At 42.3% G+C, this 24826-nt stretch overlaps 1 protein-coding gene across 1 annotated transcript in view; it reads right to left on the reverse strand.

The window, feature by feature from the left end:
* Window positions 1-1197: 1197 nt before the first annotated feature.
* The window catches only part of ntrk3a (neurotrophic tyrosine kinase, receptor, type 3a), a 983676-nt gene continuing 960047 nt past the window's right edge, over window positions 1198-24826 (reverse strand). The window contains exons 16-17 of the mRNA XM_063066043.1: window positions 14829-14987; window positions 1198-6104 (exon numbers count right to left, since the gene is read on the reverse strand). Coding sequence (XP_062922113.1) covers window positions 5919-6104; window positions 14829-14987 — 345 coding nt within the window. The 3' untranslated portion in view covers window positions 1198-5918. The remainder of the gene's footprint in view (window positions 6105-14828; window positions 14988-24826) is intronic.

Below are 24826 nucleotides of genomic sequence, written 5' to 3' on the forward strand. Positions count from 1 at the left end.
ATCAACATGCTAGTGGTGGGAGAATTAGGTTGAACGGGTGGCAAAATAAACCCCTCCCAAAATTTTTCTGCAGAGATTTAGAGAACAAGCAAGATATAACCACCCCAGATTCTTTTGGATGTTTCTGATACAAAATATCCATGAAAATATAAACTTATACTATGAAAGATCTAAACAATACCTTCTTTTGAAAATTTTAAAGGAAGTAAAATATGTATAGACATAAAAAAATTAAATAAATGCTAAATGAAAATTTACCTTTTTCCCTCCGAGTGTTCCTTCTATTCGAATTGGTCATGGTTTAAGAGAAAATCTGAGACTTTTACACTCACTTTGGTACACTGAACTTGAATGCTACACCCATTTTTTAATCAGTTTGTTAAATAAACTTCAGATTCCAAGATTACTTGAAGGAATTTGACTTGATCTCTAAATTTTTTAGTCCAGAGCAATGATGGAACGCACCTAGGAACACCAAGTTCTGTAAGCTTCCTGCTGAATTACATTTGAGATATATCACTGTTCCTTCTGTGTTGCTGGGGCATAGTACTGGAACGGTTCATCCAACAGCATTGTGGGAGTACATTCACCAGAATGAGTCAACAGTTCATCACCACTTTCTCAAGGTCAATGAGGGATGGGTAATAAACGGTGACTATCCCAGCAATATTCACACAAGATAAATAATTGGAACAAGTATTCCCACTGTGATCTCAATTATGATATAAAGTTCACATTTAAAGCAGTATGTTTGCAGTAATTTTGTTTAATACATGGACACTGAAATATTTGGCAGCACAGTGGCATAGTGGTTGGTGTTACAGCGCCAGCTTAAGATTGAGATTCAATTTCTGCCAGTCTGTAAGGAGCTTGTACTTTCGGCCCCTGACCGCATGGGTGCTCCAATTTCCTCCCACATTCCAAAGACATACGGTTAGGGTGAATGAGTTGTGCGCATGCTATATTGGTGTTGTCAGCGACACCATCACAATCCTATGACGCAAGCGATGCATTTCACTGTATGTTCCGATATATGTGTGATAATTAAAGCTAATATTTAATGTGTAGCTGAGAGATGAAGAATTTTAAGCATATTGATAGTTCTGTTTCAGCTTTGCAGTATCATTTTAAGTGAAACATGGACCTATCTGTAGCACCCTGTATATTTTGCTGATCTGAAAAGTGGCTTCAGACACTAACTGTATTCTTACTCTTACAGAGAGTATTGGAGAAGGACACAACTAATGAGTGAGGGAATCATAAGGAAACAGAAAACAAAGAGATCAGGTTCAATATGACAGCGAGGAGAAATTGAATGATTTTATTTGACATGGCCTGATAATAATGATAGAATGTCTAATGGTCTCATGCTCACATGTGACTTTATAATTCACTCGCATAAATCATTATCAACAACTTGCAAGTATATAGAGCCTTTAACATAGAAAGATGCCCCATGGTGTTTCACAGGAGCAGAATCAGATTAAATGGATTTTAGGAAAATATCAGATGGGGAAGTCAAAAGCTTGATCTAAGAGAACTGTCTTAAGGTAGGACAGTTATTTGTAGAGTAAGAGGGGATTGCAGGGACAATTTCAGATCGTAAAGATAGCAGGAGTATTGGCTGCCTGTATGGAGCGGGCAGTGAACAGTACTGATGGAAGGAAGTGGCAATGCACAATAGGTTAGTGCTATCCTAAGGTGGTTTCATGTTGGAATAAAAACACAAGAAATATTTGCTGTAGTGAGCCATTTGGTTCATCAAGCCATTTCTGCCATTCAGTAAGACCATGGCTAATCATCTAACTCATTTTTACCTTCCTATATCATTCCCATATTCGTGGAGTTCCTGAGCATCTATAAGTCAGTTGCCCACGTGCATCCCTCTAGGTTAGGAAGAAATCCAAAGGTAATCCCTTGGGTGAAAAAGCTTCCATTCATCTTAGTTCCAAGCAACTCGCTGCTTATTCTGAGCTAGACCACCAATACTTAATCTCCCCAGCCAAGGGAATGATTCTCCCAGCAACTACCCTTGTAAACCCTCTTAGGAACTGGATCATCTCGCACTACTTTGAGCTCTGGGTGACTTTGTTAATTTCTCATCAAAGGACAATCTCATCATTCCAAAAAGTAACTCTTTCTAAGTATTATACATAGTGACAGACTTGTGTAGTTAGCTGAAATACTGGTCCCCAGGAAGTAGCAGAGAGTTGAAAGTGATGGCTGTCCCAAATCAATGAACGTGGCCGCTATCAAGTGTTTTCTGGTTCATTAGACACTGTTATCCTAATAGTTGGATGTAATAAAGAAGTAATCCTCTAACTAACGTGCCGGCTGTGTGAACATTAACCATACATTTTGTTTCCATCATCCCCTCATGTACATGGGATGGCCCATTAATCATGTGAATAACTAAGATTTACTTTAGTTATAAGGATGAGATTTGTTGGAAGCAATCAAAATAATTAGAACCGAGTTACGGGCAATTACTCACTTTTTTTTAACTCAGTTATTTATTGATTAGTGAGTGTCAACAGGATTTGGATTTATGACACTGTGAAGCCCTTCCTTTACAAGTATCCATTGTTCCAACAGATCAGTGAAAGCCGGAATAGGTTTTGTTATATCCACAGTTTTGTTAACCCTTGGACAGAATCAGCAGCGTGCGTAATACAAAAGTACATTTTTTAAGGTTTACTCATCAAAACTTTGACTTTTCTGCTTTTAATGAGAATCAGATTTACAGAGAAGCAGCCAGGTGGCAGATGATGGAATATGTTGTCAGCTTTCAGCCTATATAGGACAATGGGGTCTTTAATTAATGAGTCTTCAATGAGCATCCCAGCCAACCGCTTATCTGGGAGATGCAATACTTGATTTGCACATGTCATTGTAAATTCACGTGGGGACTGTTTTAGTCAATGACAGACCTGCATCTTCAGTTGGATAAACAGATGGGGGAAAAGTTAAATGAGAGGCAGTTATTGTCCACACTCCTGGCTCACTAAACTCTGCATTAAATAAACATTGGATCCCTTCTTGGCAGCACTGACTTTTCTGCTGACACATAACTGTTCCCCAGACATGGCACCTCATGATGTACTGAGATCTTGAGGTATACATTTGGTGTTATATTGTGAACGCTTTGTTGGAGATTTTCTCCGGTAATTCGAACACAATTTGAAATACGTTTGCAAAATACAGCTCAGCAAGGGGTACAGACCAAGAGAAGTCCTTCCCAAAACTTTTTTGTGGTTTGCTATACCAGAGGTATTTTTGTCTCCTTGTTACTTTCATACATCGGTGACTGAGCTGGCCTTAACTGCATCTTCAGTTTCAATGTCGCGTCTTTGCCAGGCCAATTAATTTTAATTCCCAGGATGGCAAATCTGTCCAAAGTTGCACTTGGTAAGTGTTAGACACTCTGGCATCAATTCTTTCCAGCTCATTTTCAGTCTTGGTTCAGAGAGTAATGGAGGTGGATGGCTTATACATGGCAACAGGAAAAAAAAATACTATTAACGGCTTGCTTCCCTTTCACAACAAAAAAACTAAAGATGGCTTTGGAATAAGAACATAAAGGATGTGGCATTTTCTCCAGCTCCTCAGCATCTACAGATCCTAATGGAATAATATCAAGTCTTTCAATAACACAAGCCAAATGAGAGAGAGTTGAGGATGCACTGACTAATTCAGCATCTCTGACTGCCTTTCGACAGGTCACATGATTACTGTTAATCACTGCCACTTGTAACTTGTTCCCAGATTATGTTTTTGAATTGGCACAAATGATGTTCCGTACCAACGTTAGAGATATATTTGCCAAGATTCAGTGGCCACAGCGCTGTCCAAGTAGGCTTCCAGACCTTTATTTCTTTTCCCATCTTTTGTCCAATTTGCCAGTTCAGTGGAATTCCATGTCCAGAGGGAATAGTATGGATAAGCTTGGTTGAGTGAGCATTACTTCATTGTCTCTCCATTTTAGCATAAATGTGAAGCGTAGAACATGAGGTTAAAAGCTTTCTGAATGTGAGTAATTGGGTCATCTTTGAAGAATTAAGAGGATCAGGTTGCTAATCCCACTCCTTGCCATTACTTAAATCCAGTCCAATCGTCTCTGTGCTATGACCTCTGTCCTTCACTCGTTAAGTTTATCAGAGCACAGCTATTTCTTGGTAGAAAATGACCAACAAACTATACAGGAGCAATAAAATAGCATGGCTGAACATTTGGGACACTCTCCATAAATTAAAGCCCATCCCAGGACTCCAACATCTGACGTGCAGTTTTGAATTTATAGACACATCCTGGTGAGATTTACAGTTGGTACAGCTTTTGACATCAGATTAGTACTCAATACAACCATTGTTCATCCCTAGACTGCCAATTGGCAATCAGAAAGAAGAGATAGAAGTTGCTTCTGTGAAACCTGAGCCTTCCCTTAGTTTACACTTGCTTCATCGCAGGTCTTCCCCTTGAAAAAGTGGTTGACTAGCTTGGTGATCATTGATGGCACTCAGTGAACTTATGCTGCAATGACCAACGTTACTGTTATGCTGAGGAGATTTCTTGTTTCCAACCACAGTGAAAAAAAGATGTGGCCCAACCCAAGTCCTTTTGAATAGATCACAAAATCTTTTTCCTTCCACAGAGCTGTTTGCGGCTTCATCCAGGGACAAAATGAATCAAAGGACGGCTACAGATAGTGGCAATGGGTGATGGGCTCCAAACTACCTGGCAAGACAGTCCCATATGGCTTCAACTGTTGATCATCACTCCAGGATAATTGCAGGATCTGCAGAAAAAATCTCCAATGTATTTCAAATGTATGTCATATCTACAGACTCTTTACTGTTAACTTGGAGGACAACAGTTTCAACTGGAAACCCTCTCCTGAAGCAGGACATGTCTGTGACTCATTACTCTATGACCTGTCATACAGGAAAAGAAAAGTGTAATCTATTATCACCTCCACAATATTAATATGGAGTTCACTTCTATTTTTTAGAAAAAGAACTTTGCTGAGTTTTATAGCATAGAAATAAAAATAAAATGAAAACATTTGTGTCTAAATATACAGATGGATAACGCACTTAGCTATTTAAAGCATCATAACTGTAGCACACAACTCGGATTGTTGACAATAACTTTAAAATAACAGTTGATTGACAAAAGGTACATAGAACTGGCCAGGACAGCAGGCGGATTCAATCTACACCAAGCGATTTGTGAACATATGCAACCATTGTGGCACCTGCCTTAACCACTGGGTATTTTAGCTCAGTACCCCCACGAGAGATGGTTGGGTAGCTCTTCTGCTGCATTTTCTTGCGTTTGTAGAGACATCCTTTACTGATATTACGATTTCCGTCAAAAGGTTTAAGTAGTTCCAAACATTGTTGATCCTTTGGCAGAGAACTCAGAATGATCATCCAAACACTGTTGAGGCTAGTTCTGCCCAGGTCTGAAGACACCGCAAAGGGACAGAAGCTCCACAGCAGACCTGCTCACGGGATGAACTATTGAAGCCAACGTGGACCCGGGGGCTGCATCCTTAATGCAGATTGAGCTTTAGCAGGCTGAGGGAGCAGTTTGAACCCTCCTGGGTAATCAGACTTGGAAGTTAGATAATCTTAATGAGCTGGTGGACTTTGCACTGCTCTTAAGCCATGTCCTCCTTCACAGTGAGAGGGGGCTGTGGTGTGCCAAGTTTGCACTCGCCTGGAGCGACTCTGTTTGGAACCTAAACTTCCTTTCCATTGCAACAACCTTCGGGGTGCAGGTACCAGGAAAACAGCCTCCAAAACAACTGTACATTTTATATACAGCAGGCACTTCACTTTTTGAATTTCCCAAATGAAGCCAAAGTTTACTGTTGGGATTAAGTACATTCAGGAGAGGCTGAAACACTTAGCCCACTATCCTAGAATATCCAGATAGATGGGGGAGGTCTTGCCCAGAGCTTGCAGAAGCTGATGAATGTCTTTGATGCCTAACCTTTGCTGGGGCTCTCTCTGCCAGCATCCGAGCATGATGTCATATACCTCCTTGGGACAGACTCTCGGCCTCTCCAGCACACGCCCTTGCGTGATGCATTCGATGACCTGCAATTAAACACAATTGCTTTTAGTCTCTGATATCGGCTCTAAATGCTGTGCTCCCGCGCAATGAACAGAGGCTGCCACCAGGCAGAATTTGTTGGCGGTCTCCAAGAAGGCATGTTTTGGAAAACATGACCGTTTCTGAAACAGATACTGACATCCATTGCCTACAGTTACACTCACCCACTCACTGCCCCATTTAGAATGTGGTTACAACCCCTGCAGTTTCTGATTCGGCAAGCAACAACTTTTCAGTAACAGAACACATGGTACTATGCTGACTTTATTAAAAAATCAAGTTTCAAACTTATTGAAAAAAGCAAATGGCTGGAGGATCACAGCAGGTTAGGCGGCATCTGTGGAGGTGACACCCAAAACATTGGCCATCCCTCTGCAGATACTACCTGACCTGCCTGAGATCCTCCAGCTTTTGCTTTGGATCCTAGCATTTGGAGTCTTTTCTATCTTTAAACAACTTATATTTGTGCTCTTTCTGGGCTGGATTGGTGTGTTAAGTCATATTAATTTTTGCACTCCTTACTTATACAGGAATAATGGGACCTTACATTCATATAGCATTCTTAATGGAGAACAACATCTCAACAGTACTCATATTTAGCATTGACTCAATAGGCCAAATGGCTTCCTTCCATTCGGCAATAATATTATGATTTCAGAGGCGTTATTAAACAAAAATTGACATCTAGAAGGTATTTTTAAATCCTCTTAAAATACTAGAAATGCCCAGGCATCATCCCTGATGAAGATGTCAGAGTTTGTCATCGAAATGTCTGTTATAATCGATATCTGCACCTGGCTGGAAGCCAAAGAAGAGCTTATTCATCATCTACTCAGGGAAATCTCTAGATCCATTTCTTTGAGCACTTCAGGAGTTAATATTGCCGAGTGAATGAGTGGCCCATATTGGATGGGTAAGGGAGAGCATCTAGCAAAGGGTTAACACACCAAGTGAAGCAATGGTTAACTGTCAAGGGGTTTAGTATCACTCAGGGAGCAACAAAATCTGCTGCCACATCTCTTTAGTTTTATGATTTGGTAGTTTAACATTTTACAAGGATAAACTTGGCATTGCAAGTCATGACACTATTGACTGACCATCAAGGCTCCCGGTAACCCAGAAACAAAATACAAGAGATGCAAGCTGCTTGCTTGTAACAGGTATGGATGTTGGAGTGGGCACATCCAGCTGCAATATCAGAACACTATTTTGCAAAATAACAATCGTGCAGATAAAGAGAGAAGCTGATCTGACTGTAATCACCCTCCTACTTCCGTCAGGCTGGTAATCACCATAAATAAAATGGGCATGGATGCACTGGAACTGAGAAGATAATGAAACTGAGATTTAAATGACAAGAAAGGAAATTAAATCCTTGTACCTTTATGAACAATATGGTTCATTCTTCCTCTTATTATACACATGCCACCAATTAAGGTAATTAATTACATTTTAATTTGAAGCTTATTCAGTTGTGATTACCTGCTCTCCAATGTAACTACCTGAATGACACAAAGAGTCCCAAAGGGAAGATGGCACTGTGGGATATAGGAGGTACTGTGGAGTCAACCATTATCTATGCTGCTGTGAAAAGCTACTACTGCAATAACAGTGTTCTATTTTAAAGCTTCATTTTTATGAGCCAAATCCTGCAAGGTTATGAACAAAATTAACCTAACGATTGTCCAATTGCCCTTCTGTGCTGTAAATTCCTATAAATCCATTCTAGTCAATAATGTACAATGTCTAAAGTCCAATAACAAGGGTGGATTCAAGTAAGGAGGAAATAGTGGGCTAACAAAAACTGGATCAAACTGAATATTTTAAAGAATGTCTTAACCAACAAGGGGAGGGGGGTGAACTGAATGGTTTAAGAACACAGATTATAGAACATTACAGCTCAATACAGGCCCCATGGCCCACAATGTCATGCCAACCTTTTAACCTACTCCAATATCAATCTAACTCTTACATGGTAGCATAGCGGCTAGCACAATGCTTTAAGGCTAATTTATACTTGTGCGTACCAGCTCATGCCGTAGCCAACGCAAGTGGGCTACGCCGTTGTGAGCATTAATACTTGTGCGTTTGTGTGTCTGCGTCGCTGTGCAATTTGGGCATGTACACACACCTGCCCCTGCAAGGCTTCATGATCCTGGTAGTCTTTCTCGGGGTAAACAAGTTTAAAGCGAGCGTCTTTTTCCGTAAAAGGGAAATGTGTCCTCCATAATTTCGGGGGTCTGTAAAACCTTATGGAAAGCGTTGCAGCCAGAGTTCCTTCCCCGCCCTTCAGTCGCCCAATGGGAAGCTACTGCAGCGTAGGAGAAAGTGCGATGCTACCAAGCGGACCAATCACTGTTGTTGCGGTCTGCGTTGCCGCGACGCGTAGTTACATTTGGGAGAGGTGCGCGTCAGGCTACGGCATAGGTATCTGCGTGGGCACTGCGTAGGGTTTGCGGCTACACCGTACCTACGGCATCGATTTGACACACAAGTATAAATCTGCCTTTACAGTACAAGCAACCTGGGTTCAATTCCTGCCATGGCCTGTAAGGAAGCTGTACGTTCTCCCCATGATGGCATGGGTTTCCTCTGGGTGCTCCGGTTTCCTCCCGCAGCCCAAAGATGTACTGGTTGGTAGGTTACTTGGTCATAGTAAATTGTCCTGTGGTTAGGCTAAGGTTAAATGGGTTAAGAAGGGGGTTGCTGTGTGGTGCAGCTCGAACAGCCGGGCCCGTTCCGCACTTCATCTCAATAAATTAAATAAAATCCATGTGCCTATCTAAGAGTCTCTTAAACATCTCTGATATGTCTGCTTTTACCACCACCATTGACAGTGTGTTCCAAGCACACAACACTCTTTGTGTAAAAAAACTACCTTGGACATCCCCCTAACTTTCCCTTCCTTTTCTACAACATTCCCTTCCTTTAAGGAGGGAAAAACAGAGAATTTTGCTCAGGTAGTTCTGGGGCAGTGTTGGTGCATGGCCAAGTGGTTAAGGAGTCAGTCTAGTGATCTGAAGGTCGCGAGTTCGAGCCTCAGCTGAGGCAACGTGTTGTGTTCTTGAGCAAGGCACTTAACCACACGTTGTTCTGTGACGACACCGGTGCCAAGCTGTATTGGCCCTAGTGCCCTTCCCTTGGATAACATCGATGGCGTGGAGAGGGGAGACATGTAGCATGGGCCACTGCCGGTCTTCCATACAACCTTGCCCAGGCCTGTGCCCTGGAAACTTTTCAAGGCGCAAATCCATGGTCTCACGAAACTAATGGATGCCTATATAAAAGAAAAGTTCTAGGACTAATGAAAGAAGGTGGTAGGATCTAGAATCACAGGACTGAAGAGAAAGTTACAGAGTGAAGATGAATGATGTTACAAGGGAATTTAACCAATGAGAATTTTAAATGCCAGATGGTCCAAAAAATAATATTCAAGCCCAAAGCTTAGAGATTATATCCAGTGGCAAAAGCATGTGTCCCAAACCACACGTACAAGTTGTTTAACAAATGTTTTGATGTGATACTGATTATTTCTTGCTGAAATCTTGCTAATCCTAATCGCAAATTTGAACACAAGAGATACTGCCAATGCTTGGAAATCCAGAGTAGTACACAACATACTGTAAGAATTCAGTAGGTCAGGCAGTATCCATAGAGAGGAATAAAGAGCCAATGTTCCAGGCCAAGACCCTTCATCAGGACTCGCAAATTTGGATCAGGCACTTCCCGGTGAGATTCAGTGCAGGATGACTGACATTTATCTGATGATTTTTGTGCACACAATATCAACATGCACGATGCTCATCTCTGCCTGAATGACGGAAATTGAACAAAAATGTCAAAATCTGTTCTCCCTGGCTCATAACTCCCAATGAAAGAAGCAAATGCTTCATGTGACAGTTCATGTTAGGCTGCCTGAGTTTATTAGAGTATGAAACACCCACTTTCAGTGGCCACTTTATTCGGTATCTCCTGTACATGATAAAGTGGCCACGAAGTGTATGGACATAGTCTTCTGCTGCTGTGCGCCATCCACTTCAAGATTCAACAGGTTGGGCTTTGACAGATGCTCTTCTGCACTCTACTTGTGCCATGTGGTTAAATAAGTTACTGCCGCCTTCCTGCCAGCTCCACCTGGCACCAACAATCATCCCACAGTCACTTAGATCACATTTCTCCCTCATTCCGATGTTGGGTCTGAACAACAACTGAATCTCTTGACCATGCCTGCATGCTTTTATGCTTTGAGTTGCAGCCATGTGACTGACTGATGAGATATTTGCATTCACAAGCAGGTGTACAGGTGTACCTAATAAAGTGGCCACTGGGTGTATTTCAGCTACTCACAGCTGAGGTACTTCCTCCAAATGCTGCAAGGTGCTGAACCCTGCTTTGCAATGGCTTGGAGCCACTGTCAGCGTGGTAGCAGATTCGCACTGATAACTAAGGGTACCGACAGCACTATGGTGGACTTTGTTCCAGTTGCTCCAGCTGGCTTGGAGAGATTTATTTAAGGCCATGATTCCTGATGGCAAAGGAACAGCAGCTGCAATCTCCGCAGTGGTCCACTTGGATTGTTTTTTCCCAACCTAATGATTTTCCTGAGATAGTTTTTTTCTAGTCTCCTAAATTTTAGATCATCTCTCAGCTGGACATTAGCATTAAATGCAGCACCTATTCAACACACTCAGCTGTGGTGAACTCCAGTTTCTGCACAAATTGAGCAATAGGAGACAACGAGAAGGCTGTGAGAAAGCCACATCTAAGGAGGATGAGTACACAAAGTTAAACCTGATAGGGGCACTTTAAACTGGTATAGAAGTTGTCCTGTCCAAGACCGGAAAAAGCTGCAGAAGATCGTGAACACGGCGCAGCACATCACACAAACCAATCTTCCGTCCCTGGACTCACTTTACACGGCATGCTGTCGGAGCAGTGCTGCCAGGATAATCAAGGACATGACCCACCCAGCCAACACACTTTTCGTCCCTCTTCCCTCTGGGAGAAGGCTCAGGAACTTGAAGATTCGTACGGCCAGATTTGGGAACAGCTTCTTTCCAACTGTGATAAGACTGCTGAACGGATCCTGACCTGGATCTGGGCTGTACCCTCCAAATATCCGGACCTGCCTCTCAGTTTTTTTGTAGTACCTTACTTTCCATTTTCTATTTTCTATTTATGATTTATAATTTAAATTTTTAATATTTATTATCGATTTGTACTCCAGGGAGCAGGAAGTGCAGAATCAAATATCGCTATGATTATTGTACGTTCTAGTATCAATTGTTTGGCAACAATAAAGTATAAAGTATAAGTATAAAATGCATCTCAGATGAAAATGCAAATATCTCTAATATGCTTCATTGCTTCAGGGTGGAGCCTGTCTTTTGGAGTATGGCCTTCATAAGAAATTTCAGAGTCAAAGTGAAAGGTATTATGAGACCTCTTCTCCTCACCTGCCTATCACCTCCCCCTTGAGACTCTCCTCCTCCCATTTCACCCATGGTCCTCTCTCCTCTCCTATCTGATTCCTTCTTCTCCAGCCCGTAATTTTTCCTGCTCAGTTGGCTTCACCTATCGCCTTCTAGCTTGTTCTCCTTCCCCTCCCCTCACCTTTTTATTCTGGCATCTTCCCCTTCCTTTCCAGCCCGAAGCATCGATCATTTATTCATTTCCATAGGTGCTGCCTGACCTGCTGAGATCCTCCAGCATTTTATGTGTGTTGCTCTGGATTTCCAGCATCTATAGAACCTCTTGTATTTAGAGTGTATCCTGCTATATTCTTTCGTAGCTCTCTGCAATGTTCACATCTCCACCTATGTTTTGTTGTCTGCAGACACACTAACCCATCTACCTTTTCATTCAAATAATTTTTACACATCACAAACATCAGAGGCCCAGCATCAGTTTCTGCAGTAGATCACTCATCACAGACCTCCAGGCAGAATAATACCCTTCCATACTAACCCTCTGTTTTCAAGGGCGAGCCAATCCTGAATCCAAAGCCAATGTTGAATACAAAAACCAAGTGTTATGGACAGTGTGAGCCTGAACTCCCACAAAGCAGAGCCTCAGAGTCCCATTCTTTAGTAGCTGAGCATGCAGGCTGTTCATTTCACAGCCTGTGTATCCCTGCGTGGTCTAATGAGCAACTTAAAGGCACGTTACATTTTGGTGTTATTACTATTACTTATTTCTTAATTATTAGCACAAGATTACACCTTTGTAGAAGTCTGAATGGAGCCATTGACTAATCCACCTTAATTAAATTAATTTCAATTACATCTGCTTTGTTAGAACCTCTGTAATTACACATTTCTTGTTTCTGTACGGGTAACTCTTATCTGCAATTTTCTACTTCTGAGTGTCTCTCAATTTGTAATCTTTTCCTTTGAACATCCTTCTCACTGCATCGCATCCCCGATCACATACTGTTGTAATGTGAGCATTATTAAAAGTGAGTTAATACTAATTAGGATAAGGGGGGTTTTACTTCTGTTCTTTTACTTCCAGTGGGCTTTGTATAAGGTGTCCTTGCCATGCCGTACGGGTTGTGAAAGCCTCTGTACATACACAACGGTTTTGAAGTTCAAGATAAAGTTATTTCTTTGGCATGAAGTTGCCAAGTGTGCCTTTTTCAAAGTGGAAGTTACTGCACATACGTACTTTTCTCCCTTCTCCAGATGCTTACACACTATTCTGTGCTATTTTTAATGCATTCACCATATCTTTAGCGCATTTATCAAACTCATTACAGTCTGCTGGATTCGACCAGTCAAGTTTCAAGATTCAAGTTTAGACTCATTAGTCACACGTGTATGGAAACATACAGTGAATATGTCATTTGCATTAACAGTCAACACAGTCTGAGCATGTGCTGAGGGCAGCCTGCAAGGGTCAGCATGCTTCTGGCACCAACATAGCATGCTTACAATTTTAGCAGAACAACACACAGCCAACATACAACTAGACAGGCCCAGCAATAGTAGAACTACTTCCTACCACCCTACCTCCCCCCGAACTCTCCATCACCAGGCTGGGACACCTGATCTTCATCCGAGGACTCGCATCCTCAGAGATTATTGTCCCTCATAATAGGGGCCTGCTGACTGAAGTCCTTGCCCTCGGGGATCATAGGTTTTCATCCTCAGTGCCTGCTGATCCAACCTAAGTCTTTGAAGATTGCTGGCTTTCGACCCAGTCTTTTGTCGAGTTCATTCACTACATTAGCTAGAGTCATTTCCTATTGTATTAACTTCACAGTGTACGTTCATGTCAATCATAACACCTTGCACTTTGTGATGTATACAAATGACATGAATGGAAATGTTGACAGGTTGGTATGTCTGCAGACAACAAAAAAATGGGTGGAGTTGTGAACATTGTAGAGAGCTACAAAAGGGTACAGTAGGATACACTATAAAAACAAAAAGTTCTGTAGATGCTGGAAATCCAGAGCAACCCACATAAAATGCTGGAGGAACTCAGCAGGTCAGACAGCACCTATGGAAATGAATATGGTCGATCTTTCAGGCTGGAAAGGAAGGGTAAGATGCCAGAATAAAAAGGTGAGGGGAAAGGAAGGAGGACAACCTAGAAGGTGATAGGTGAAGCCAGGTGCTCGGGGGAGAAGAAGGAATCTCTGATAGGAGAGGGAGAGGATCATGGGAGAAATTGCAGAAGGAAGGCACAAGGGGGAAGCGATGGGTAAGTGAGGAGAAGGGGTGAGAGGCCAGAATGAGGAATAGAAGAAAAGGGAAGGGGAAGGGGAAAAGAAGAAAAAGATAAAAAATGCTAGAAGGAGAAATTGATGCTTAGGCCATCAGGTTGGAGGCTACCTATATGGAATATGAGGTGTTGTTCCTCCACCCTGGAGAGTGGCCATGGACATCATGGACCAACATGTTGATACAATGTAGATCAGTTACAGATACGGCCAGAGAAATGGCAGATGGAGTTTAATCCAAGCAAATATAAGATTTTGCACATTGGGAGGTTACAAGTAAGGGGAAAGTATATAGTTAATAGCAAGTACCTTAACAGCACAAAAGGATTGTGGGGGGTTGTTCAAGTTCATAGCTCCCTGAAAGTAGCCCTGCAAGATAGGGTGATCAGGCTTTTATCTTCATTGGTCAGGGCATTGAATATTAAAGTCATGAAGTCATATTGAGAACTTTGATTAGATGTACTTGAAATATTGGGTACAATTCTGTTTGCTCCACTATAGGAAAGATGTAGAGGCTTCAAAAAAGTTGCAGAAGATGTTTATGAGGATGATGCCTGGATTGGAGCCTATGAACAGTGGGAGACTAGATGAACTTGGATGTTTTTTTCTTGGAGCATTGGTGGTGTTAAGTGTATGAAATTATGAGGGGTATAAGTAGGTTAGACAGTCAGGATCCTTCTCCCGGAGTAGAAATATCAAATACCCGAGGACATGCATTTAAGGTGAGAATGGGAAGAGTTAAGGGAAAGTTCTTGTACACAGAGAGTGGTAGGTATCTGGCATGATTGTGGTGTTTATGAAGCTTTTAGATAGACATACGAATATACAAAAAAAATGGGGGAATATAGATCATTTGCACACAGAAAAGATTTAGCTTAATATGGCATTGTGTTTGGTACAGATATCATGGTCGAACAGCCTGATCCTGTGCTGCACTGCTGTATGTTCTAACACGCCCTGAGGTAACCGGCCAGATTCTTACCTCATTGTTTGAGAGCTGGAACCAGGGCTGTTTGCCGTAGGTGAAGATCTCCCACAGGATAACTCCGAAACTCCAGACGTCACTCTCGGTGGTAAATTTGCGATACATTATGCTTTCAGGTGGCATCCAGCGGATCGGGAGCATGGTGTGACCACCCACCTAGAGTACAAACAAGCGAGGAAGTGACTGACTGACTGAGTCACACAGAAATACCATGGAGAGAGTTCTTTTACACTGTGACCTGCTTCCTGGAGTCCCTGGTGGCAAAGACATAACAGCTGCGATCTCTCCAGGGAGCTGGCATCGGGACTGCATAGGTCACATTTTACCAACCTACTGAATTTTCAAAGGCAAATTTTCCCTGTTTCACAGTTTCTTTGTGTTTTTATCACAAGGTATCCCAATTATCAAAACATGGTCAAATATAGAATAATGCAATTTATGTGTTGGCTTGTTTGGCTTCTGGCTCCTGGAATTAAGCACATTTGGCAAATGAGACTTTACCATTGAGTCAAGCATAATGAATGCACAATTGATGATGAATAATCTCTGCTGGGAATGTCATTAAAATAGTCATTGCATCACTTCAAAGTGAGAACACACAGATATGTAGGTACCAACAATCTTGCACAGGAACTTACAAAGTTTCTCAAATATTTAACAGGGAACTAATCTCGACAGCAGGGCTTCAGCTGATGCTGGTTTACTGTGTGTCTGTTCCTTATCCAGAAACGAACTAACTCTCAGACTGGAAGTGGTATCCTTGTCCAATGAACTTGGATGGCAGAGCATCAGTCCTTTTAGTGCTGTGCAATCTGGAAATGTTGGGTGATTTCTGGCTGAAGCATCAAAGTTCAAAGTATATTTATTATCAAAGTACATATATGTCACCTGATACCTCTTTGAGATTCACTTTCCTGCGAGGATTCACAGTAGATACAAAGAAAGACAACAGAGTCAATGAAAAGCTATGCATAAACAAAAATGGACAATCATCGTGTGAATAAAAAAATCAAACAAAAGAAAAATAACACTGAGAACATGAATCCCCTCTCCTTCACCATTACCTTCCCATTTCCTCTTTCACCTTATCTTCTTACCTGCCCACCCCCTCTCTCAGGTGCTCCTCCCACTTCCCTTTCTTTCATTGCCTTCTGTCCTCTCTTATCAGATTCTCCCTTCTCCAACCCTTCATCTCTTTCACCAATCAACTTCCCAGCTCTTTATTTCACCACTCCCCTTTCCCGGTTTCACCTATCACCTTCCACCCTGTATTTCTCCGTCCCCTTCCCCGCCTTCATACTTCTGACTTTGCATCTTTTTCCCTCAAGTCCTGATGAAGGGTCTCAGCCCAAAATGTCAACCGTTCATTCTTTTCCATAGGTGCCGCCTGGCCCGCTGAGTTCCTCCAGCATTTTGGGTGTGTGCCTTAAAAGTGAGCCCATGGTTGCGGAATCATTTCAGCTTTGATGTGAGTGAAGTAATCCACACAGGTTCAGGAGCCTGATGGTTGAAGGGTAATAACTGCTCCTGAACCTGGTGGTGTGGGACTAGGTGGCAGCAGTGAGAAGAGAGCATGGCCTGGATGACGGGGGTCCTTGATGACGGATACTGCTTTTTTGTAGCAGTGCTCCTTGTTGGTGTGCTCAATGGTGGGGAGAGCTTTCCTGTGATGGACCGTGCTATATCCACCATTTCAGTCATAAGCGCTTCTGGCCAGGATCTGTATTCCAGAATCTGGTGTTGCCTGGCACAGGACGTGTAGCTAGTGACACCCATTGTGGTGTGATGCATGGTTAAAGTCTGTGTTTCCCAGGGCCAGGGAAAGACTACCACTTAACAATCTAAAAAAAAATGCCAGTAGCACCAATCTTTGAGTTCCACATTCATTTAATCATCTGCTAAAAGGCTCCCTATAGGACACTTCACAGTGCAGCTCTAAAACTGGAGGTAGCTCAAAACAACCCCCCATCTCTGGAGCATATGGAGAATGGTTTGAAAGACACAAACTATCTAGTGAGTGGCAGTTGTGTGGGTGTAAACATTTTGTTAGTGAAAGAGGTCAGAGGAGAATGGCCGGACTGGTCAGTAACTCAAATAACCATGCAGTACAACAATGGTGTGCAAAAGTATATGTAAGATGTCAAATCTTGACGATGATAAGATGGAGTATAGAGCGGAAGTGGAGCGGCTGGTGAATTGGTATGAGAGAGCAACCTAAGTCTGAACACGGAGAAGAGAAAGGAAATCATTGTGGACTTCAGAAAGGTGTAGACCAGCCATCCCCCTCTGTGCATACATGGCACATCTGTAGAGAGAGTTAAGTGCACGAAATTCCAGTGAGCTCACATCATAGATGACCTCACCTGGTCCCTTTATATCACCTTCCTGAACAAGAAGGCACAGCAGCCCCTCCACTTCCTAAGAAGACTGAGGCAAGCAAGGCTCCCCTCCACATCCCCCATCTCAACAGGTCCACCATTGGGAGAGCTCTGACAAGTTGCATCTCCTTTTGGTACGGGAGTAGTCGAATGTTGGACTGGAAGTCCCTACTAAGGACCGTGAGAAGAGCTGAGAGGATCATAGGGGTCTCCCTACCATCCATCGGGGATATTTATCAGGAGCACTGCATATGCAGGGCCCTTTAGTATTATTAAAGATCCCACCCATTCAACTAGCATCCTCTTTGACTTTCTAGCATCAGGCAGGAGATTACGATGCATAAAAACAAGAATAGTCGGGATGAGAACAATTTCTTTTCTTAGGCTATTAGGCTTCAAATCTCTTGGCCACATCCTATTCAAAGTGTCACTGGTTAATCTGTTCTGTACCTTCCAAAATTTAAAATTAATGAATTTTAGTTTGTTATTTTTGTGTGATTCATCTTTAGATTTTATCCATACCTTCATATATTATCGTGTGTTATGAGTACTACTGTGCTTTAGACCCTGGTTCGAAGAAAAGTTGTCTCGTATCTATATACGGTATATGGTTATATACATTATATACATGGATCTACAATAAGCTTGACTTGACTTGTCTTAAAGTGGATAGGCTACAGCAGCTGAAGACCACACCAGGTTCCACTCCTGTCCTAATAAAGTAGCCACTGAGTAGAAGTTGTAGTTGACTGTTTCAAGCAAAAGGAAATAATACTGTTACAATATCATGGCAATTATTTTATGATTGATGTCCCATATCTCCCCTTCTCCTCAGCTCACTCACTGTTCACATCTTCCTCCTTTTGCCTTGCATTTATGTTCTGAATGTGGCACTGTGCCTTAAAGGAAACTGCATACCTTCTGCACATAAGAACCATGAATCTCTCTCCTACCTTCCAACATATCTCTCGCTTCACCTGCCCTGTCTCTCTCCATCTCCCAATGTGTCATTATAATAAATGGAACGACTATTATTAAGCTGCCTGCAGATGTTACTGTTTATGTAACTAAGCATTTGTTGGTTTAACACATTCATTTGTTTGAAGGTTTATTCAGCTGTGTGTATGTTGGAATCTATTACTTATGGTACCTGCCTTGTGACTACTGCCATCTGCACGTTCTCCTAGCCCTTGCTCATATATTAATAAGCAATTTTTTTCCCTTGCAGTTCAGCAGATTTTGAAGCCCATACCTGCAGTATGCTACTTTGTGAAGCTCACAACAGCAAGCTGAACCTGAATAAGCTCTCCAGCAGCATCACTGGGAGTTTTATCCACAGGTAGAATCAGTAAGTACTCTACATTGAGCAAATGCTTTCCCGGCGACTGGGCTGGGAATAGACCATCACATTATACCTTAAGTGGAATGCAAACACTCTTGCCATAATTACATACAGATTTCAAGAGATGGGAAGGATTATAGATCCAGTCATCAATACTCAGTCAGAGAGAGAATGAAATTTGAGATGAGGAAAGTTAAAAGAATGTTATCATTTATTGCTTTGTGAAGAGTGGGGATTTATGTTTCAGTTATAAGTGGCACTGAATTCACAATGAAGCTGCTCTCTCTTTGAGAACAAGTTGGCATTATCTTTACTCCCTGTGGCAGCTTCCAGAGGTTAGGTCAACTTATGGTTGCAAGTCTGTCCTGTTCAACTCTTCTGAATAAGACAGCCCACCAATCCTGATACTAGTTTATACTCTCTGATTTGCTTCCAGTGCTTCTATGTCCTTTTTGAAATGAAATAAAAACTATATGCAGTCCTCCAGATGTGGAATTATTACACTAATGCCCAGTGTGACTGAAATCAAGCCTCTCCAGTTTTGAATTCAATTCCCTTGGCAACAAACAAGACAATTCACTTATTTTCCTGAATTATGCGCTGTACCCACATCCTAGCTTTTTGCAAATCATGTACTAGGACACCCAGTAGTCTCTGACTCTCAGAGCTCCACAGTCTCTCACCAGTGGGTACTTTAGAATTTTACAGTGGATACAGTGTGAGAGGGGTACGTGTATTTATCAATGATGGAAGAGGAAGTTTATCAGTGTATATATGGAAAAGAGTACGAGGGGTTGAAGATAAAGGCAGAAAGAGACAGCAGGAAGCAGAAAAGAAAATCATAAGAGATTCTGCAGATGCTGGAAATCTTGAGCAACACACACAAAATGCTGGAGGAAATCAACAAGTTATGCTGTACCTAAGGAGGGGAATAAAGAGTCAACGTTTTGGGCCAAGTTTTTTCATCAGGACAGGAAGGGAGCAGAAGCCAGAATAAGAAGGTGGGAGGAGGGGAAGGAGTACAATCTGGAAGATGATAGGTGAGACCAGGTGAGGGGCAAGGTTTTCCACCTATCCCATTCCAGTTTCTTTCTTCATCACCCCCACCCCCATCTACCCACTTTCCTTCTCCCCTGGTTTCACCTATTGCCTTTGCAGTATCTTCCAGTCCTGATGAAGTATTTTGGCCCAAAATGTCCATTCCCTCCATAGATTGCTGCCCAGTTTGCTGAGATCCTCCTGTATCTTTGTGTGTTGCTCAAGAACTTCAGCATCTGCCGAATCGCTTGTATTTACAATTTCCTTCCCTGTACACTGTTATCAACATTCTGCCTTCAATGCTCCTTGCTCCTTTCCTAAGGTGAAATGTCAAGTAAACATATTTTGTGTGTTCTGCGCAGAGAAAAGAAGGCACATTTTGCAGACATACTGTCTGTACTGAGAGGAACAGTCCACAGGAAGCCCTTCCAGCTTTCTATGCAGAACAGGATGGTAATGCCCAGTGATGCGGAGAATATGAGAAGGTTCTCTAACGCAGAGGATACTGCTCATGACTTTGTGACACAGTAGTACAACTCGTAGACCTGCTGTCTCAGAGCTCCAGCAACCCAGGTTCAATCCTGGGCCTTGAGCGCTGTCTTTGTGGAGTTCGCACATTCTTCACTGTGATCCCATGGGTTTCCTCCTGGCATGGTTTCCTCCCACATCCCAAAGATATGTAGACCATAAGATATAGGAGGAGTAGGCCATTCAGCCCATTGAGTCTGTTCCACTGTTCCATCATGGCTGATTTATTATCCCTCTCAACCCCATTCTCCTGCCTTCTCCCCGTAACCTATAACACACTTACTAATCAAGAACCTATCAACTTCCACTTTGTATACCTAATGACTTGACCTCCACAGCTGCCCATGGTAAAGAACTCCACAGGTTCACCACCCTATGGCTAAAGAAATCCCTCCTCATTTCTGTTTGAAAGGGATGTCCTTTAAGGTTTAGGAGTTTACTGTGAAGATTAGCTTTATTTGTCACATGCGTACAGTGGAACATAAGGTGAAATGCATCGTTTGCGGCAACGACCAGCAGAATGCGAGGACAGTGCGATGCAGCCTGTGTGTGTTGCTATGCTCGCAACCCACTAACTCTAATTTGTACATCATTGGAATAGGGGAGGAAACTGGAATACTCGGAGGAAACCCACGTGGTCACAGGGAAAATGTACAAACTCCTTACAGACAGTGGACGGAACTGAACCCCAATCTTACAGCTGGCGCAGTAATAGCTTTACTCTAACCGCAAAGCAACCATGCTCCCCCATAAATTACCCCTGGAATAGTTATGTGGTAGAATTGATGGGAATGTGGGGAATATACAGTAAGTTAAAGGGAAAATTCATGACAGACCATGTGGATTACATCAAGATTGGGGTGTAGTGGACAGTGAGGAAAACTATAGAGCTTGCTGTGGGATCTGGACAAGCTGGAAAAATATGCTGAGATATGGTAGATGGAATTTACTGCAGACAAGTGTGAGGTGTTGCACTTCAGGAGGACAAACCAGGGTAGGACTTACATGGTGAGTGGCAGGACACTGAGGAAAGAAGTAGAAAAGAGGGATTTAGGATACAGATCCATAACTCCTAGAAAGTGTAAGATAGGGTCGAAAAGAAAGCTTTACGCACATTGGCCTTCATAAATCGAAGTAGCAAGTACAGGAGTTGGGATGTTATGTGGAGGTTGTATAAGCATTGGTGAGACCTGATCAGGAGCATTGTGTGCCATTTTGGTCTCTTCCCCACAGGAAAGATGTCAGTAAGATTGAAAGAGTGCAGAGAAAATCTACAAGGATGTTGCCAGGAAATGAGGATCTGAGTTATAGTCATAGTCATAGTCATACTTTATTGATCCCAGGGGGAAATTGGTTTTCGTTACAGTTGCACCATAAATAATAAATAGTAATAGAACCATAAATAGTTAAATAGTAATAACTAAATTATGCCAGTAAATTATGAAATAAGTCCAGGACCAGCCTATTGGCTCAGGGTGTCTGACCCTCCAAGGGAGGAGTTGTAAAGTTTGATGGCCACAGGCAGGAATGACTTCCTATGACGCTCAGTGCTGCATCTCGGTGGAATGAGTCTCTGGCTGAATGTACTCCTGTGCCCACCCAGTACGTTATGTAGTGGATGGGAGACATTGACCAAGATGGCATGCAACTTAGACAACATCCTCTTTTCAGACACCACCGTCAGAGAGTCCAGTTCCATCCCCACAACATCACTGGCCTTACAAATAAGTTTGGGAAAGGTTGAATAGATTAGGACTTTATTCCATGGAATATAGGAGAATGAGGGGAGATTTGATAGAAGTATAGAAGTATTTATGTATTTGATAGAAGATGGAAGTATTTGATAGAAGTCTTTATTCTTTGGAGTGTAGAAGGTTGAGGGGGACTTGATAGAGGTGTTTAAAATTATGAGGGGGATTGATAGAGTTGACGTGGATAGGCTTTATCAGTTGAGAGTGGGGGAGATTCAAACAAGAGGACATGAGTTGAGAGTTAAAGGGCAAAAGTTTAGGGGTAACATGAGGGGGAACTTCTTTACTCAGAGAGTGGTAGCTGTGTGGAACGAGCTTCCAGCAGAAGTGGCTGAGGCAGGTTCGATGTTGTCGTTTAAATTTAAATTGGATAGATATATGGACAGGAAAGGAATGGAGGGTTATGGGCTGAGTGCAGGTCAGTGGGACTAGGTGAGAGTAAGAGTTCGGCACAGACTAGGAGGGCCGAGATGGCCTGTTTCCATGCTGTAATTGTTATATGGTTATACATAATTATGAGGGGTAGAGATAAGGTAAGTGCAATCAGGCGTTTTCCATCACAGTTGGGTGAGACCTAGAACTAGAGGTCATGGGTCAAGGGTGAAAGGTGAAATGTTTAAGAGGAACATGAGGGAAATTTCTTCACTTAGAAGGAGGTGAATGTGTGGAATGAGCTGCCAGTGGAAGTGGTGGATGCGCTTTGATTTCAACATGTAAGAGAAATTTGGATGGGTACATGGATGGGAGGGGTAGAGCTATGGGCTAGGTACAAGTTGATGGGACCAGGCAATCAATAGTTGGGCGTGGACCAGATGATCCAAAGGGCCTGTTTCTGTGCTGTAGTGTTCTATCACTCTATGAGGAGCTTTGCCATACAGACTTAAATGCAATCCCAATGGCTGAATGGCCTCCCGATACATCATGAAGAAATCTGGACTTACGCAGCTTGTATGGAAAAGTTTTGCGAGGCAACTTTAGGTGAAATGAAGCTGTGAGCTGACAGGCATCTGCATGGTCAAGAACTTGAAGTAACAAATAGGACAACAGTTGGAATGGACAATCAGATACTGATGGTTATGAGTGTGTGTAATAGAATGGATAGAGATTGTTTCCAGAGAGTGACTGAGGGATTCAAACCAATACATAAATAAAAGATTTAACAGATCACAAGAAAAGCTATAGTACTGTGCAAAAGTCTTAGGTACATATACCTATATAGATTGGGTGTCTGGGATTTTTGCACAGTACTGTAGTAATTTTTTGTATTGAACTGCACTGCTGCAAAAAAAAACCAAATTCATGACATATGTGAGTGATGACGAACCTAATTCTGATATCAGTCTCTATTGTGGAGTGAGAGTGGGAAGGGGGCAGGGAGAGGGGAATCATGGTTGGGAAAAGGGAAGGGTGAGGGGAAGAAGCGGGAAGCACCAGAGAGACATTCTGCAATGATCAATAATCCAGTTGCTTGGAATCAATTGACCTTGCATGGTGTCTCAGGGCTGGGTGTGTCTGCACCCGTGCCACCTCCCACCCCCGCCACTCCTTCTCTGCCACCTGCCCCACGCCCCTCCCGCAGCGCTCCACCCTCGCCATTCCCGACATCTTTTGCTCCTGCCAGATTTACAAACTTGCTCTCTGCTCCATGTTGACAAATACGGTACTGTGCAAAAGTCTTAGACACCCTAGCACATGCGCTCTCTCTCTTCCCCTCTCTCTCTCTCTCTCCCTCTCTCTCTCTCTCTCTCTCTATATATATATATATGAGAGAGAGAGAGAGAGAGAATGTATATATACTCTATATATGTGTTTTTTTATTTTATGTGTGTACATATATATGTGTGTGTGTGTGTGTGTGTGTGTGTGTGTGTGTGTGTGTGTGTGTGCGCCTAAGACTTTTACACAGTACTGCATTTTAGACAAACTATGTTGGAAAGAATTTGTCAGGTTTTGTTATTAATGTGTACTGAGAACAAAGCACTACAGATCACATTGAGAGTAAATATCAGAGTGGAAATGATGGACCAAATGACCTGTTTCAATGTTGTAGTTTCACATGGCTGTGGAAAACAATTTTGTCAATCAATCTGTGTAATGTACAGATGCAACCAATTGTACAAAACAAGTCATTGAATCTGAGGAAAGTGGGTTGCGTGTAATAAATTTCAGTTTAATTAAAGTTATTATTAATAAGTCTAGAAGGGAGGTCAAAGTGTTCTCAATATGCACTCCTTAGTGAAAAGGACTGGCTTGTATCTCTTGCTCTTGATCAGCTGCATGGGAAAGAGAGAGCAGTGTCATTCTGGGACTGGTAAGTGATATTGATGGGATCTGTGTTTCTGAATTGATAATCAACAGTAAGGCAATCTCAGGATTCAGCTGAGCCATCCCTAATCTGTTCAAACATAACCCTCTCAAAGAGCACAGTTAACAGGATTATTGGCAGATTTATAAGAAAATAGAATTAGGCGCTTCATATGTTAAGAGGAAAATAAATCAGGTCACAACAGCGGCCTCCTTTGCTCCATAACTGACTTCCTGCCTGTTGCATCTTCATTGACAGGGTAACCTGGACCATAAAGTGGGCAAGTTACCTGGCAATTCACACTGGGAGTTCGATTGACAGAATATTCTCAGTTTCTAGATCTGGGTTGAATTCTAGATCACTTGGGGAAAAGCCACTGCCCAACTCAATGTCCCTTTTTAAGGCTTTTTCACTGTAACACTGTGCTACTAAGGACTGTATTCCATAAAACCATGAGATTATAAAACATAGAAACAGAATTAGGCCATTTGGCCCATCATGTCCACTCCACCAATCCATCAAGGTTGATTTATTGTCCCTCTCGACATCAATTTTCCTGCCATTACCCTGTAACCTTTGACACACATACTAACCAAGAACCTATCAACCTCCGCTTTAAATATACCCAATGACTTGACCACCACAGCCACCTG

The sequence above is a fragment of the Mobula hypostoma genome, chromosome 13 (assembly GCF_963921235.1).
Source record: "Mobula hypostoma chromosome 13, sMobHyp1.1, whole genome shotgun sequence".
Taxonomy (NCBI): Eukaryota; Metazoa; Chordata; class Chondrichthyes; order Myliobatiformes; family Myliobatidae; genus Mobula; species Mobula hypostoma.